The sequence below is a fragment of the Vidua macroura genome, chromosome 5 (genome assembly GCF_024509145.1).
Source record: "Vidua macroura isolate BioBank_ID:100142 chromosome 5, ASM2450914v1, whole genome shotgun sequence".
In the NCBI taxonomy this organism is placed as follows: Eukaryota; Metazoa; Chordata; class Aves; order Passeriformes; family Viduidae; genus Vidua; species Vidua macroura.
The window spans coordinates 12,435,272-12,450,109 of record NC_071575.1 but is presented as its reverse complement, the minus strand read 5'-3'; the positions used below and the strand labels follow the sequence as shown (position 1 = coordinate 12,450,109).

The following is a 14,838-nucleotide window of genomic DNA, read 5'->3' as shown; positions in this document are numbered from 1 at the left end:
GTCTCTGCCATAATTTTGATTATCATCAGTGGGACATGGAAAATGAAGGCTGGAGTCCCTGCTCTCGTAAATATTGATTGATGCAACATGGGAAAGGAGTGAACAAAGAAGCAGAAAACCCTTTCCTATATATTTTGTGCCCCGTCTTCTCATAGAAAGACAGACTCCCATCAAATTCTGCTTCAGTTAAGTAAAAGAGAAGCATGAAACCAAATCTTTAGAGGAAGAAAGCACTTGTATAAAAAAATTCTCATCCCTGATGCCTAATGCGAGAAGAAACTTCATCAGTACTTAGCCTTCTGAGGATGCCTCTCCATCACTGCCTGAGTATTCCAGACTGTGTGTCAGAGTGACCCAGTTGGCCTGGTTTCAAAATGTTATAGATACCTACCTAGCCTTTTTGGTACTTCTCTCTCCCACTACACTATGTAGATAGCCTGTCTGTCTAATTCAGGCCCAGGGCTTCTATTACAGGGAGAGATATGAAGGAATTGGGCAAAACAAAACTAAATTTTAATAGCTGTCACCCATGCAATGCTCTTGTCCTATATGTCTGGCCAAGACAAGCTCAGGTCATAAGCACTCATGGAGCTCTATTGAGCCCTCTACCCATGCTACAAATGAGCAAAATGGTCCAAAAGCCAGCAAAATAGGCTATTTGTTACTAATAAGCTTTGAGCTGGACTGAAGAAGTCGTATTGGCAGACAAGAAAGTGAAAAAAACAAAAACAAAAATAAAAATAAAAAAAATAAATGAGCACATGTCCCTCCGCATCCAAAAATAAACATTTCAGAGTTGAAAACATAGAGGCCGGGTGAATGAAGGCATCATGGCTGACAGGAATAGGCTCTTCTCACTGCTCAGGTACTGCAAAAACTTCTGGAAGTTGAAGGATAAATGGTCTCCTGGTGAAGCTTGGGTTGTACATCTGGTCTCTGACAAAGCATCAGATGGTAGCATAACTGAATCTGCTCCAGCATCCCTCAGTGACTGACAGGACAGAGTGGTTCAGACAGAGAGAGGAAAAGGGAGTGCATACATGCATGCAAACAGAAAGACAACAAGGTGGCACATAGCTCTCATTCTCCTTTAGAGTTCTTCAGCTGGTGCATGCTGAGGGAGGTACTACTACAAATTCAAAAGATGGTATTTGTATTTGACTGGTTTAACTCTGCTGCAGTGCAAAATCTCCTGCCTGGGTCCCAGATCACCAAATGCCACACTGCTGCCACGCAATCAGCAGGCTATAGCTACCACCATTACAAGTCTGTCTCCAGCTCTACTTCAGAAATACAACTCTCTGGAGTATGCTTCATCTAACATATTAATGCCTTCATATACTTACCCTTGAACATTCATAGTATTTCCATCAAAACTGAGAGTACTAAGAGTAAAAAATATCTTTAAATGCTATCATTACTTATTGTAATAGTATTTTTTATACTACTAGGCAGGTATCCCACCCAAAAAAATGCTTAAATAAATAAAACCAAAGGCTTCTGCTTGCTAGTTTGATCTGCCGCTGCTCTGGACACTTAAACAGTATACTCTGAACATATCAGAACAGCAAATGAAGCACCTGGTAAGAACAGGCTGGAAAGTCTTTAATGAGAGAGGACAGGTCCATAGTGGGCAATGTGAGCTGGACAAGTTGCCCGTGCTGAGCCATGGGACATGGTGTGTGGTGTGCCCAGTGGGTTGAACATCAGTTCAAGGAAATCTCATGACTAAGGGGCGAGGCGAGGTTTGTGTAACACTTCAGTCCCACTTTCAAGCCTCTGAAAAAGGTAGCAAGAAGGGATCCTCTAAAAATCCCTGTTGGGGAGGATGTCGTTAATGCCATCTGGGTGTCAGCCTTGCTTGAAACTGCAGCGACTGATGTGCCAACTTTAATTAACGTCGCGGGTATTTTCTTCATGGAACACACAGGACTGCCCATGCAACTATCTGTTCCCAGGGTCACACTCTCCAGCCACTCACCACCTAAACAACCTCCTTCAGCTGGGGTTAAAAACAGTGAGCCCCGAAGGGCAGTAGCAGTGGAAGAGAGATTAGCCTCTCCTGAACAATTTTACTTCAAAGCAGATGTTGGCGGCAGGATTAGCATTTAGGCCAGGCTTCTCCTGATTTATTGTCGCTCCTCACTTTCCTCTTACCCATTTGCTAACCCGCACCTTGGAACCACCGCTCCCGGCTCAGCCTCCGGCCCCGCGGCGCCCCCAGCCCACCGGCCCCAGGTTGCCCCCGGCCCCTACTATCCCGGCGCCGCTCCGACGGGCACCGCAGCCCAGCCGTCCCCTCCGCCTCCCGGTGCGGCGGGGACTGCAGCGCCCTTCCGCCCGGCCGGACCGGGGGAAAGCGCAGGACGGCGGCGGCGGCGGTGCCCCACCCGCAGGAGGTGCCGGTGCGGCGGCCGGGGCCGCCAAAGCGGGCGCTGCCAGGTGCGAGGGGCCGCACCGGACCCCGCCGTGCCGGCGGCGGCCCAGGCGCTCCCCGAGCCCCGGGGTTCGGGGCTCGTTGCTGGCGGTGGACTCACGCTGCGGCCCGGCGAGCGCGGTTCAATCACAGGCTACCTGGAGGGGCCGGCCGGGCCACTTTCCCTGCTCACGTTTGTGGGGTGGCCCGCCCGGGCTGCAGCAGGAGCGCCTGCGGGCTGCTCCTGCGGCGGGGCCGGCTCCCCGCCTGCGCTGCGTGCAGCGAATAAAGCCGGGTCGCGTAGGAAGAGATTAGCTCGGGGTTTACTCTTCACCCCCGTAGAGATCAGCCGAGGACAGAGCCTACCCGCCTCCCTAAAAATGGGATTCCCGGAACACCCTAATGAAAAGCCGGGCCACGACCAGCTCGGGGGAACTGGGGGTAACACGGCCGACCCCCGCGGGGTATGACTTAGGGAGCGAAAATATGGAGGGAGGGAGAGAAAAGAAAAAGTGCCATTAGTTCCGCCGGCTGCGACGGCCGCCCCGCGGCTGGTGCTTGCGGAGGGAAGGGGGGAGCGCCGGGCCGCGCCCCCTCACCTGCCCCCGCCCGCCGCGCCGCGGCTGCCGCTTGTTTGCACTCGGCTTATCCGGAGCGGAAATTCCTTTCCGTTTTTGTGAATGACAAACTCATTAACGATTCATCAACACAACCTGTTCCAGCCGGCCCGTCGCCGCGGCAACAGCCCCTTCCGCGCGCCCCCATTGGCTGCGCCGGAGAATGTATCCATTGAGCGGAGCCGCGGTTGTACCCATTGAGGAGCCGCCGGGCGCCGAGCTGCGCGGGGCCGCGGCCGAGGGGCGCTGCGGGCGGCGGCGGGGCAGCGCAGCAAAGGAGGGGAACGCAAGGCAAGGGGCGCTGCCACCGCCGCAGCGCTTCCATGCTGAGCCGGGGAGCCCCGCTCGGCGGCACGTTAATTGGATTTCATTCACTCGTGGCGGAGGAAAAGCCCAAGGGCTCGGGCTGCAGCGGCGATTAGGCAGGTTCATTGACAGAAAAAAAGAGGAGACAGGGCAGGCTGGCTGCGCGCACGCAGGCACACACACACACGCGCTCACACTCACACTCACACACACGCCGGGGCCGGGGCTGCTTCTCCCTCCCCGTGACTCCACAGCCGCCCGGCGCGGGGGAAGCGGCGCGGGGGGGGGCTACGTGATTCATTTTCCTGGGGCGGAGGGAGATAAGTTGTGCGGAGTTAGAGGGGTGCAGCCCGCCCGCCGAGCCAGCCGCATGCCTCTGTGAGAGAGAGGGGCGCTTCCAGAGCACGCTCCGCTCCCCCCGTCCTTCCTCATGCTAGATACGTTCAGACCCGTCCCTTTCGCGTTGGAAATGGCGATTAGTAAATCCGTGGCGTGGCTGAACGAGCAGCTGGAGATGGGCAACGACCGGCTACTGCTGATGGACTGTCGACCGCAGGAGTTGTACGAGTCGTCCCACATCGAGTCGGCCATCAATGTGGCCATCCCCGGCATCATGCTGCGGCGGCTGCAGAAGGGCAACCTGCCCCTGCGGTCCCTCGTCGCCAGCAGCGAGGAGGACCGGGAGCGCTTCGCCCGCCGGTGCGGCACCGACACCGTAGTGCTGTACGACGAGCACAGCCGCGACTGGAACGAGAATACTGGCGGCGAGTCCGTGCTGGGGCTGCTCCTGAAGCGCCTCAAAGATGAAGGCTGCAAGGCATTTTATCTGGAAGGTGAGAAGGGCCGTCCAGGGTTGGGGGAGAGATCTCTGCCAGGGTAAGAGGGAGGGGGGGGGATGCGGTCTGCAGCGTTCCCCGGGCAGTGGATTGATGCGCCAGGAGAGCACTGACCTGGGTAGGGGGCTTTTCCCCCTACTCCACACTTCTCTCCCCCTCTCGCCCTCCCTCCCCCCATCTTCGCATTGTTTAAAGAAACCTTGATGTCTGAAATCACTATGGCAGCGTGGGGAGGACAGGACTAACGGGGATTCCGGCATGAGCCTGGTAGAAGGAATTGCCGCCGAGACACCTCTCCAGCGGTCCCCGCAGGGCAAAGCGGTACAGAGCTTTAATCTTGAATGTGCTGAGCCCTCCACCGCAGCGGACGATTTTCTTAACCCTTCCTTTAAGTTAGTCTGTCTGCATTGTGAGTGTGACATTTTTTTTCTTCTTTTTCCCGGAGCTCGAGAGGGTGCAAAACAGACGCTCCTTTGCAGACAGGGCTGTACTAGGGAAGTAAGTCGACATGCCATCTTATATCAGGTTGCATTTTCTCCTCTTTGCTTTTCTCTCCAGGTGGTTTTAGCAAGTTCCAGGCCGAGTTCGCCTTGCACTGTGAAACTAACCTAGACAGTTCGTGTAGTAGCAGCTCTCCTCCTTTGCCAGTCCTGGGCTTGGGAGGCCTCCGAATCAGCTCCGATTCATCATCCGACATTGAATCTGACATTGACAGAGACCCCAATAGTGCCACCGACTCCGATGGCAGCCCTCTTTCCAACAACCAGCCTTCCTTTCCGGTGGAGATTTTACCCTACCTCTACTTAGGCTGTGCCAAGGACTCTACTAATTTGGATGTTTTAGAAGAGTTCGGCATTAAATACATCTTGAATGTTACTCCTAACCTGCCTAATCTCTTTGAAAACGCCGGTGAATTCAAGTACAAACAGATCCCGATCTCTGACCACTGGAGCCAAAATCTCTCTCAGTTCTTTCCTGAGGCCATCTCCTTCATAGGTAAGACCCGATTACTTGCTAACATTTACATGTCAAGCGGCAGAATTCGTTATATTTTGCAGAATTCGTGAATTTCGGGCGAGAAGCGGTATCATTTATGGTCGTCTCTGGGGCATGCCCCGTTCTCTGATTTTAAAGCCGGCTTAAGTTGAGGGCTGTTGGGGACTGTTTGGGGGGCGGGGGGGGTTATTGAGAAGTCCTGGTGAATTGTAAGCGACCTTTGCAGGGTTGCACAGGCATACCTGAATTGTCTGGCTGTGGAATTCCTCCTTGAGTCATTTGTGTTTGCGCTCGGGACTGAGCCCTGCGCATGTTCGGGGATCTTATTAAAGGTCCTGGCGGCTGGGGGGGGCAAATGAGCCTGGGATTGATGGCTTATTTGACTGTTTTCTTTGTTAATGTTAGTTTTTGGGGTTGTTTGCTTTTGTTTTTGTTTTTGTTTTTTTTTTTTCTTGAAGTTACTGAAGAGTAGTATAATAAAAAGAGTAGTATAATCTAACTTTAGCTTTTAAATTATGAATAGCTTTTAAGTTATGAATAAGCGGTGTCCCTGGCAAATATATAGCCAGAGTTTAAATTAAATCTTGTGGTAATAATGATATACATCTCGGGCTCGGTGGCTCGGTCAGCCGGCCCTCAAACGGGAATCTGTACCCTCGGGCCCAAGGAGTTCTGGTTAAAATCTTCACTCTCCTCCTTCGTTTTGGGGAGGACTCAAATGGTCCCATCGGGGTGCGGTGGGGTGGACACTGCAATATCTGTTGGGAAGCTGTGCTGTAATCCGGTTGAATGATACCGGTAATAGTGGAGAATGTAGGTAATCTGAGCCTAGCAGGAAGAAATGTGGCTAGAAGCCACAAAGAAACTAATCTCCAGGCATTGTAATGCATTTCCTATTACAAAGGAACCCATTTTCAACCAATGTTGACATCCTGTTCCTCCTAATGGGCTGTCCCCTGTGACTTCCCTCATTCTTTTAAAATGCCTGAATACCTCCATTGTTAGCTGCACAACAGTTGGAGAATAATTTAATAGACCTTTGCAGTCTGCTAGTCTGTATAAAGCCTTTCAGTGACATATTGCAGGATTTCCATGCTGGGGCAAGGGGACTGTAAGAATTTAAAGGCAAATCTCCAGGCAAAAGCTTGTCTTTTAAAACTGACTTTTAAAACAGTGTCATGCAGCGTGTCCTGCTCCCTTTGTCTCATTCTTAGTTTTCTCAGCTCTTGGACTTGGGTAGTAGGGGGAGTGGATTCTTCTCTTGTCCTGGTTTTAAGCCGCTAAAGTTAACTCTTGAGTTGCACTGCTGGCCACTGGGATCAGAATTGTACTTTCTTCCTCCTTGATACTAATCTCATTTGTGTTAAGAGATCAATTACCAACCCTCTGTCTTACGTGTCCTTCTCTGCCTCTTTGTACAGATGAAGCACGGGGGAAGAACTGCGGCGTCCTGGTGCATTGCTTAGCAGGGATCAGCCGCTCGGTCACAGTGACGGTGGCCTACCTCATGCAGAAGCTGAACTTGTCCATGAATGATGCCTATGATATTGTCAAGATGAAGAAGTCCAACATTTCACCCAACTTCAACTTCATGGGTCAGCTGCTGGACTTTGAGCGGACTCTGGGACTGAGCAGCCCCTGTGACAATCGAGTGCCGAACCAGCAGCTGTACTTCACCACCCCTTCCAACCAGAACGTCTTCCAGGTGGATTCCTTGCAGTCCACGTGAGCTCCCACCACCTCCCTTCTCCTGTCCATTTCATGGGATCACTCCTCAATGGTTTCTCTTTGGCAGTGATAAAGAAATGCAGCTTTCTCTTTTTCTGGCCTCTGCTGTTAAAAAGCAGCTGCCAGTGCAGGCAACGGAAGGTTAAACAGTATGGAATCGGCTATTGCAAAGGGAGGGGACATGGCAAGCTCTCTGGGCAGGACCGTGGTGACCAGGCAGCAGGTGGGCAGTGTGTTCATCCCTGCTTGGGCAGTAGCTGGGGTCTTGTGGTAGGGTGAGGCTGGACAGGCTGGGCACGTGTTCTCTAGAGGCTGGAACCATCCTGCCCTCTGCTCTCAGATCTGTGACACACATCTTTGTCTTCAGTGAAGACTGGTTATTTTTGTTTGTTTGTTTTAATTTAGAGGAGCCAAAGAAAGAGATTTCAGCTTAGTGTATTTGGAGTACTTGTTTGCTACGAGCTTGGTAGTATTCTACTTGATCAATGTAAATATTTAACCTTAAATTTATTTGCTTTTTTTTTTTCCCTTAATTCACATGTACTCAAGAAATCAATCCAAGGGACACCTGTGTTTTTGTTCTTTTCATAAATTTTGCTTTGTTTGTTTGAATTGCAAAGAGTATATTTGCAGCATGCTGAATTTTATTGAAGCAAGCTTTCCATGAGGGAGAAATGGCAATGGTGAGAAGTTTGCAGATCAGGTTTTGTGAGCAAGTAGAGTCCTTCTTTCATATATCTTTCTTTTCCTTGTGATTTTTTTCCACATGCTTTTGATGTAGGTTCCATATGATATATATATATATATACATATATATATATTTAAATTAAATTAATTTTTTTGCCTTACCTTTTGTAAATAGATCATCTGGGAGGAGGTTTGTCTTTGAATGCGAAAGATTTTTGATCACTTTTTAAAACTTTCAGATGTGCTAAACAGTGCATTACCTCTGTACAAATTCTTCAGGGAGCTTCACCTCAAATGCAATATTTTGCGTCTTTTTATTTGTATAAAACTGGAAGTATGTGCGAGCATTTGTACCTGTGTGTACGCACAGTGAACCTGCACATGGTTGCCAATAAGGGAGAGTCTAATCCACAGTGTAAAAGTTTTAAGATGGAATTTATTATAAGAATGTAAAACCTTAAATTATTAATAAATAAATAACTATTTTTGGCTATGGAGAAGCTGACTGGTTTATTCCTCCTTTCCCCTCTGTGTAATTGTGGTTAATTGCACATACCCATATGGTTATGTTTAAAGGCAATAATTGCTCTCAATAGCTTTTGTACATCCCCCTAAGACAATAAAACCTTGATTTCCCCTTTGGTCCACTGGCGCCTAAATGAATAAACAGTGAATGTGCTAGATTATCATCTTGCTTTGGTGAAGGGAATGCTTTTGAAAGCCTTTAGGTTAATTACAAAATATTCCAGCATCTCTTTGCTGTACTAGGGATGCACCTGACTCTGGGCCATATTTTTTTTTCTTTTCTCATTATTATTTTTTCTTTTATTATTAAGAGTAAGGAGCTGCTGTTTTCTGGCTTTATGAATTTTGGTCACTCTATTACAGATGCCAGGAGATGGGTTCATGCTCTGTTTAGCTGTCTAGCAGGATCTCATTTCACAGAGATTAATCAATAGTCTGCCTTTAAATGATTTTTCTGCTGCCATTCAGCCACTTTGCAACTTAATGAAGGCATGGAGGAAAAGTCTATATATACCCTTAGTCACCTCATTTCCTCTTTGTACCCTTCAAGCAGTTCTGTCTCTGCAGAAGGAAAAAGGGGGATTATAGCAATTGCAAAACTTCCTGCTGCAACTTATATTCATTAACATCCTTCCTGATGATAACTGGCCCAAGGCAGGGTGGTGCCAAAATCTGTGTGCAGTACCACAGTGAGGGGCTGGGGCTGTCGGCTGAGGTACTGCAGAACTCCTGGCAGCCAAAGCACATTTGAAGTAATTTTAGAAACTGCAAGTGTGTGAAACGAAATGCAAACAAAACATGGGAAAAAAGTGAGTCAGTGTCTCATGCAGTGGCCTAGATTGAGTGCATAAACTGTGAAAGTAGAAGTGGGTTGCAGTTAAACTTGGCTTGTGCTAATCCAGTTTTGAACGGTTTCCGCTCTTGGCATTCCCTATGCTGTTCTGTTCAAAGTGGAGATTTGCAAGCAGCTCTAGCAATTTCCTGTCCAGCTGCAGCTCAAGTGACTCCCTTGTTTGGTTTTTTTCGTTTTCTTTTTTTTTTTTTTTTTTAATATGGTCTGTGGATAATTTTAGCCAGTTTCCTCTTTGTGGATTATTAATCTGCTTTCCTTGTAGAACCTACATAGCTGTGTCCCTACTGTTCTGCTGAAGTTAACAGATGGCCTCCCTGCCACTTCCTCTCGTTTCGCTATGGGTTTGTTGTCAGGGCACTTCTGAAATTAATAGTGTTTTCTGGCCGGCTGCCACAGGCCATTACCACAAAGGGGAAGTAACACATCTGAATAGCAGGAAGCCGGGCAGGGTCACAGCGTGAACTGAACCTGTTGAGTGCAATCAGACCTCTCCCGTTTGGCAAGTGTAAGGCTGCTCTTCCCTCCCCCCTTTTAATACGCCTTGCACAGGGAAAGGGCTGACACCAGATGCCTCAGCTGTTTGCACCGGGCAAATACTTCCGGCTGAAGGATCTGTGAATGTTAGTTGTGACTAGGTGCCCCTTAAGGTGAGGAGGTAAAGATCAGTATGTGGCTGTGTAGCCCAGGGGAGGAGAGCTTTGGCTTTTTCTGCAAACTGCTTTGAAAAGTTAGTGCTCACAAGGGCTTCCTGCTTCCTTCCTGCTGCACTGAATGACTAACACCAAATGGGTACTTCTGCAATTCATCATTTTTTGTGACAAGCAAGCACAGAAGAGCTTTGCTCACAGACAGACAAACACACAGCAGAGTCAGGCTGAAAACTTGTTCCAGATTTTTCCTTGAGCAAGGCCCGAAGCAGGGCTGTTTCAGACCCTTGGCTGAACTTGAACCAGACTGCGTGAAGCAACTTTGGTCACAGACAACCCCAAATTACAAGTGGAGCCAACCCAAAACCTGGTTCAATGTCTGATTTTGCTGGAAGTGTTCACAGTCATAGGCTGGCTCCGAACTACAAGGGGTTTGGAGGGAAAGCGATGAGAGCTCTAACCCGCAATGTTCACCCTCCCCACAGAGGTTCCCAAATAACTGTCCGAGCATGGTGCATCCTACATCAGCACTCGCCAGCTTTTCTCAGCCTGGGTTCTGCTTGCTTCTGAAGTGTGTGTCCTGGTTACTTCATCTATCCCCTCCCCAGCACTTGTTTCAAAATAATTCACTTCCTCTGTCCCCTGCTTCATTTTAGTCCTTGCTGGGATGGGGCAGAGGTCTCAGACTTCTGAGGGATTTGGCAGCTATTACAGTTCCTCAGCTGGTAAAGTAATTTGTGAAGGGGAGAATAAATCCTTTGTGCCTGCAGGGACAGGCCCGGTGTGTATAGGAGGAAAGAGGAGAAATGTCTGCCCTTTGCAGCTAACAAAATCACAACCTGCCTCTTCAAATTATAATGTAGTAATGTGAGGTAAGGAAATGCTTCAGAAACTGTGGAGATTCTAGGAAGGAAAACTGTACTCTTAGGAGTGATCAGAGCTTTCTCACATGACCCACCTGCCTTTAATACAAAGAATGAAATTGTGTCCTGTGGCATCCTCTCTCCCATTTGCTCTGGTAAGGTCAAGGTTTCCATTTGTGTTTGTGTGCACACTTTACTTTTCATCTTCTGTGCAATAGCAACATGTAACTCATTGTGTTTGTTCCTTTTCTTGCATTTCCTCTTTTCCATTCATACCCTTTCAAACTGCTCTATGCCTCCTTTCAAAATGTCTTAACTCTCTCTGGTTTTTGCTGTAGTAGCCATAATTTTCCCCATATTCTTTCTTGTGTTTTTTTAAATGCTGTTCTTCCTCCCATGCCTTCTAATTTTCCACAGGTCCAACTTTTCCTTTGTATTCTTACCCTCTCTCTTTTCTCTGTTATTCTCTTGCTGTTTTCCTCATATTTCCTAAATCAACTCATCTTTCTGCCAGCTTTAAACCTGCCTGCTCCTCTTTGTTTTCACAGTGAAAAAAAGAATGAGTCTTATGGACTCAGTCAGTTATAGTGAGCTACAGGAAAGGTATATTTTAGAGGAAAAAGTAAGAAAACACTATTGCTGTCCTCTTGCCACTTCCTAGCAGATGACATGACTCTGCCCCGTCTCTGTGTAGATTTGGCCCCACATGGCTTCCCTGGGCTCTCTCTGTAGCTGCTGCTAACAGAGAAGGCAGGCATGAGGAAGCAGCATTTCCTTTGGGGCTATCCAAGGCCTGTCAGAGGGCACTGATTCTCCATTTGAAGAGAGGGGAGTGGTGAGGAAAATGTGTCCAACAAAGGCAGCTCTGCTATCAAAACTGAAGCCAGGTTTAACAATCGTGTCTGGATAACATTTCTTCAGCTTCTCTCAAAAGCTTATCCAAAAATTTTCCCTGTTGAGAAGCATGATGACACTTTATTCAGAGCTCCAGGAAAAACAAATGTATGTGAATGTTTAAACAAAGCTACAGCTTAAGCCCTCTTTCCACACTGCTATAAATCACTGAAAGCTTTGCCTGAGTGAAGATGGTGGAACAAATTGCTAAGCTCAGTTCCGTGCCCCCCTAGACCTGGGTGTGCGTGCTCAGCATTGCTCAGTTACCCCAAGAACACAAGTATGGGGCCAGCCCCCTCCATTGTGTAGCAGCACATATGGGACACTCTGGGACTTCAGTGAGATGCTGCATTCAAGAAAGGTCTCTGAGTTTGCTCCAAACACCCTGTAGCCAAAAGGAAATAAGGGCTACCCATTGGTGTTTTCTCATGGTGTGTGATGACTTAGGTTTTACAAATTCTGCCCATTCCTGTCCCTGCAACAGCCAGAAATGGAGAGTGCAGCATCATACATCTCCTTTCTTCATTGCCAAATTTGAGAGATAAGCATGTGCAGTAACTTAGCAGATAGTACAGACAGAAGACTGGTATGGGAGCTGCTGTCTTTTGAGTGAAGTGCTTGTCTCTGTAAGGAAAGGAAAAAAACATGTTAGATGCTTTCTGTTGTTTGTTATCGTAGGGATCTGCAAGCGCAGAGAGAATTTTGAAGTGCTCACAGCCATAGCTTTTCCTCATAAGGCAAAGATGAAGGATGTTGACTTACCACAAACACAAGGAGATGATTATGAGATGGAAAAGGGGGGTATGGAGTCTGCTTAAGAAATATTTCTTAATGACAGATGTTGCATTCAGGACTATATTTGAGAGATACAACAGAAAGTGCTCTCCTTCACAGCTGTGATCCCCAGGACGCAGGAAGTGCATGAAAATGCTGGCGCTCTCCCATCCCTAAGCTGTTCTAGCACTGTAGATACCAGCACACAAAATGATGCTACATGGGAGGTCTGTTTACCATAATGTAGAGACCATTGTGAAGCCTTTGCTCATTTTGCCAGAGATACAAATGTTTTGCAAAGTTCTCCCAAGATCTTCCATCTTCCCAAAAGGGCAATGTCCTTACTTAACTTCCAGACTTTTATTTTAATAAAATTTTCTGGTTTTCTGTTAAACCATGTTTTGGGGTATTATAGAAGTCTGTTTTTTCATCTTTTTTTTCTTGCTGCCCTCAACTCTGTAGGAAATGTATTCTCATCTGCAAGTGAAGCCATCTGAAAAACTGTTGCTGGCTGACAGTTTAAGCAAGGCAAAAGTTCTTTATAGTTTGAAGGTGGCAGTTTTTGCCTTTGCTGGGAAATGACACCTTACCAAAACCAGACTGGAAGCACTAGTATTCAGCATTTGTGAAAACATGTTAGTTGTTCAGTAGGTACACTGGACACCCAAATGATAGGAGTCAGTGTAACAGTAGAGACTACCAGTTAGGCTTTCCCACAGACTGGTGTTTGTAACACTCTGGAACCCCTTGAAGACATTATCTGTCTGTTTGGAGACCATTAAGGTTGTAAGTGGGGTTTTTAGTTCCTTTTTTCCCTGCATACAGTAATGTTATAGTATTCTGAGCTAGATATAGAGCTAGAAAGTCAGGATGTCTCAACGTGGTGAGAGAGAATGTTTTTCCTTATTTATAAAAGAAGAGAATTTTAGAGTCCTGGGGACCTACTCACATTAAAAAAAATCTTGACCACTGAGACTTCAACTATTGCTTGATTGATTAGGATTTCCTGTGTTATCAATGGCCTAAATTGCATTTGCTGTGTCAGTATTTCTATCAAATTAATTTGTTTGCGAGGTTTCTAGGCCAGCTTGGCTCTTTGTGAAGAAACATAGCACAGCACCTCTCATCTAGTCTGAAATTCAGCCCAGCACTGAGCTGATATTCTATTTAAGCATTAGGAATTGAGTAACACTTGGATTCTGTACAGGATGTTTTTGTTATAAATAAAGACTAAATGTGTCTGATTTCTTGAATACAAATCAGTAACAACAAATTAGGCTTTCACATACCTTTACAATCCTTCACTTAAGTTTTTTTGATTCAGTGAAATTTTGCAGGCTACTGTATGTGAAGAAAATAGGTTTTATATTTGCAAATTACTCTCAGAGCAGAGAGTAGAAAATACCCATTATTAATGTGGACCAATTCTTCTTGAAAGAAACTTCTCAGAGGTTTACAGCTTTGCTAGACTTTGTTTGGACTTGAATATAAATGCCTCAGGCTAGTCTAAAAAGATGAAAAGAAATTAATATCCCTCTGAATATGTCATCCTAAAAGACTTGGCCCTTTTTTCTGAAGAAAATCCCTTGTTTTTTGTCTATGTAACAAAATCTGTTACTGTTTCCTTGAACATCCTCAGCTTTCTATGCCTGAAGGAAGGAACTTGAAATCTGGCAGGGTGTGTTGAGCTGTGCCTGGTGCTGCTCCCCTGAATAGCTCCTCTTGCCCAAGATTTGAGCTGTTGGACGATGGTGGTTTGAACATGCCAAGAAACTGAATCTTCATGAGCAATTTTCTTTATAAGTTAGCGGTGATAAAATTTAGCTGAGCCTGCCCTGGGTGTTGAGTTGCCAGGCCTATTAAGCCGGGACAGTATAGCACACTCTGAGGAGGGACAGGATTTGTGATGCTGTGTCTGTGAGGTGGAGGATTGTGCAGTAAGTCTGCCCCAAAACTGGTAGGTTTGATTTGAGACCTATACTGTACTTCTGTACCTGATGACCGTACTGCAGTACCAATGACATTTCCTCAAGCATCCCTGTACTTTGCAGTATAAATACTCTTTACATCCCGTTTTCCCTGAACAAAATATTAATGGGGCCAGTCAACTAGGAACAATTTTGGTGTTAGGCAGAGAAGAAAACACACGTCAACCGACAGAAAGCAGAGCACCTTGGTGATGTTGCTGGAAAGGCAAGAGATGAGAAAAAGTAGCTGTTTTTGGGGTTCATTGTCAGTTAAATTTTGTATGTGTTGAGGTGTCTCAAGTGGCAGCTAGGTCTATAAATTCTTCTCTAAGATTCAAAGTGCTTGACATTGTGATCTTAATAATATTCTTTTAATAGTATTTTTGTTTTATGCCAGCAATAATATTTCAGGTTCTCTGTTGAGGTTTATATGAATGACATTCTTATGGCTTTACACAAGAGTAGCAGAGATCACACTCAAGCAAGTGCTTGTTATTACAGTATTAAAGTTTTAAAAGACTCTGCCAATTATGTTGAAATAAGATTAACAGATTTTCTTTTTGTGTGTGTGTGTGTTTGTGTGTGTTTTTCAAAGTGCATGTTAGCTTTCTTTGACAGGGATTTAATCAATCTGGTATCTTTATACAGTGCCTTGGCTAATGTGAGCTGGTTACAGCTATGGGATGTTATTGTGATGTTAATAATAAACATAATAATTATCTGAGGTCA

At 46.4% G+C, this 14,838-nt stretch overlaps 1 protein-coding gene across 1 annotated transcript; it reads left to right on the top strand.

The window, feature by feature from the left end:
* The first annotated feature begins 3,237 nt into the window (after nt 1-3,237).
* Nucleotides 3,238-8,196, top strand: DUSP6 (dual specificity phosphatase 6). Its single transcript, XM_053977751.1, has 3 exons — nt 3,238-4,172; nt 4,734-5,171; nt 6,593-8,196. Exons 1-3 carry the CDS (start codon nt 3,770-3,772, stop codon nt 6,898-6,900), a joined length of 1,149 nt encoding a protein of 382 aa, XP_053833726.1. The 5' UTR covers nt 3,238-3,769; the 3' UTR covers nt 6,901-8,196.
* Nucleotides 8,197-14,838: the final 6,642 nt, after the last annotated feature.

Excerpts from the sequence above, each read along its gene's own strand:
- DUSP6 (XM_053977751.1), top strand. The coding sequence starts at position 3,770 with ATGCTAGATACGTTCAGACCCGTCCCTTTCGCGTTGGAAATGGCGATT. Across the intron at positions 4,173-4,733 it reads CAAGGCATTTTATCTGGAAG|GTGGTTTTAGCAAGTTCCAG; the intron begins GTGAGAAGGGCC and ends TTTTCTCTCCAG. Across the intron at positions 5,172-6,592 it reads TGAGGCCATCTCCTTCATAG|ATGAAGCACGGGGGAAGAAC; the intron begins GTAAGACCCGAT and ends CTCTTTGTACAG.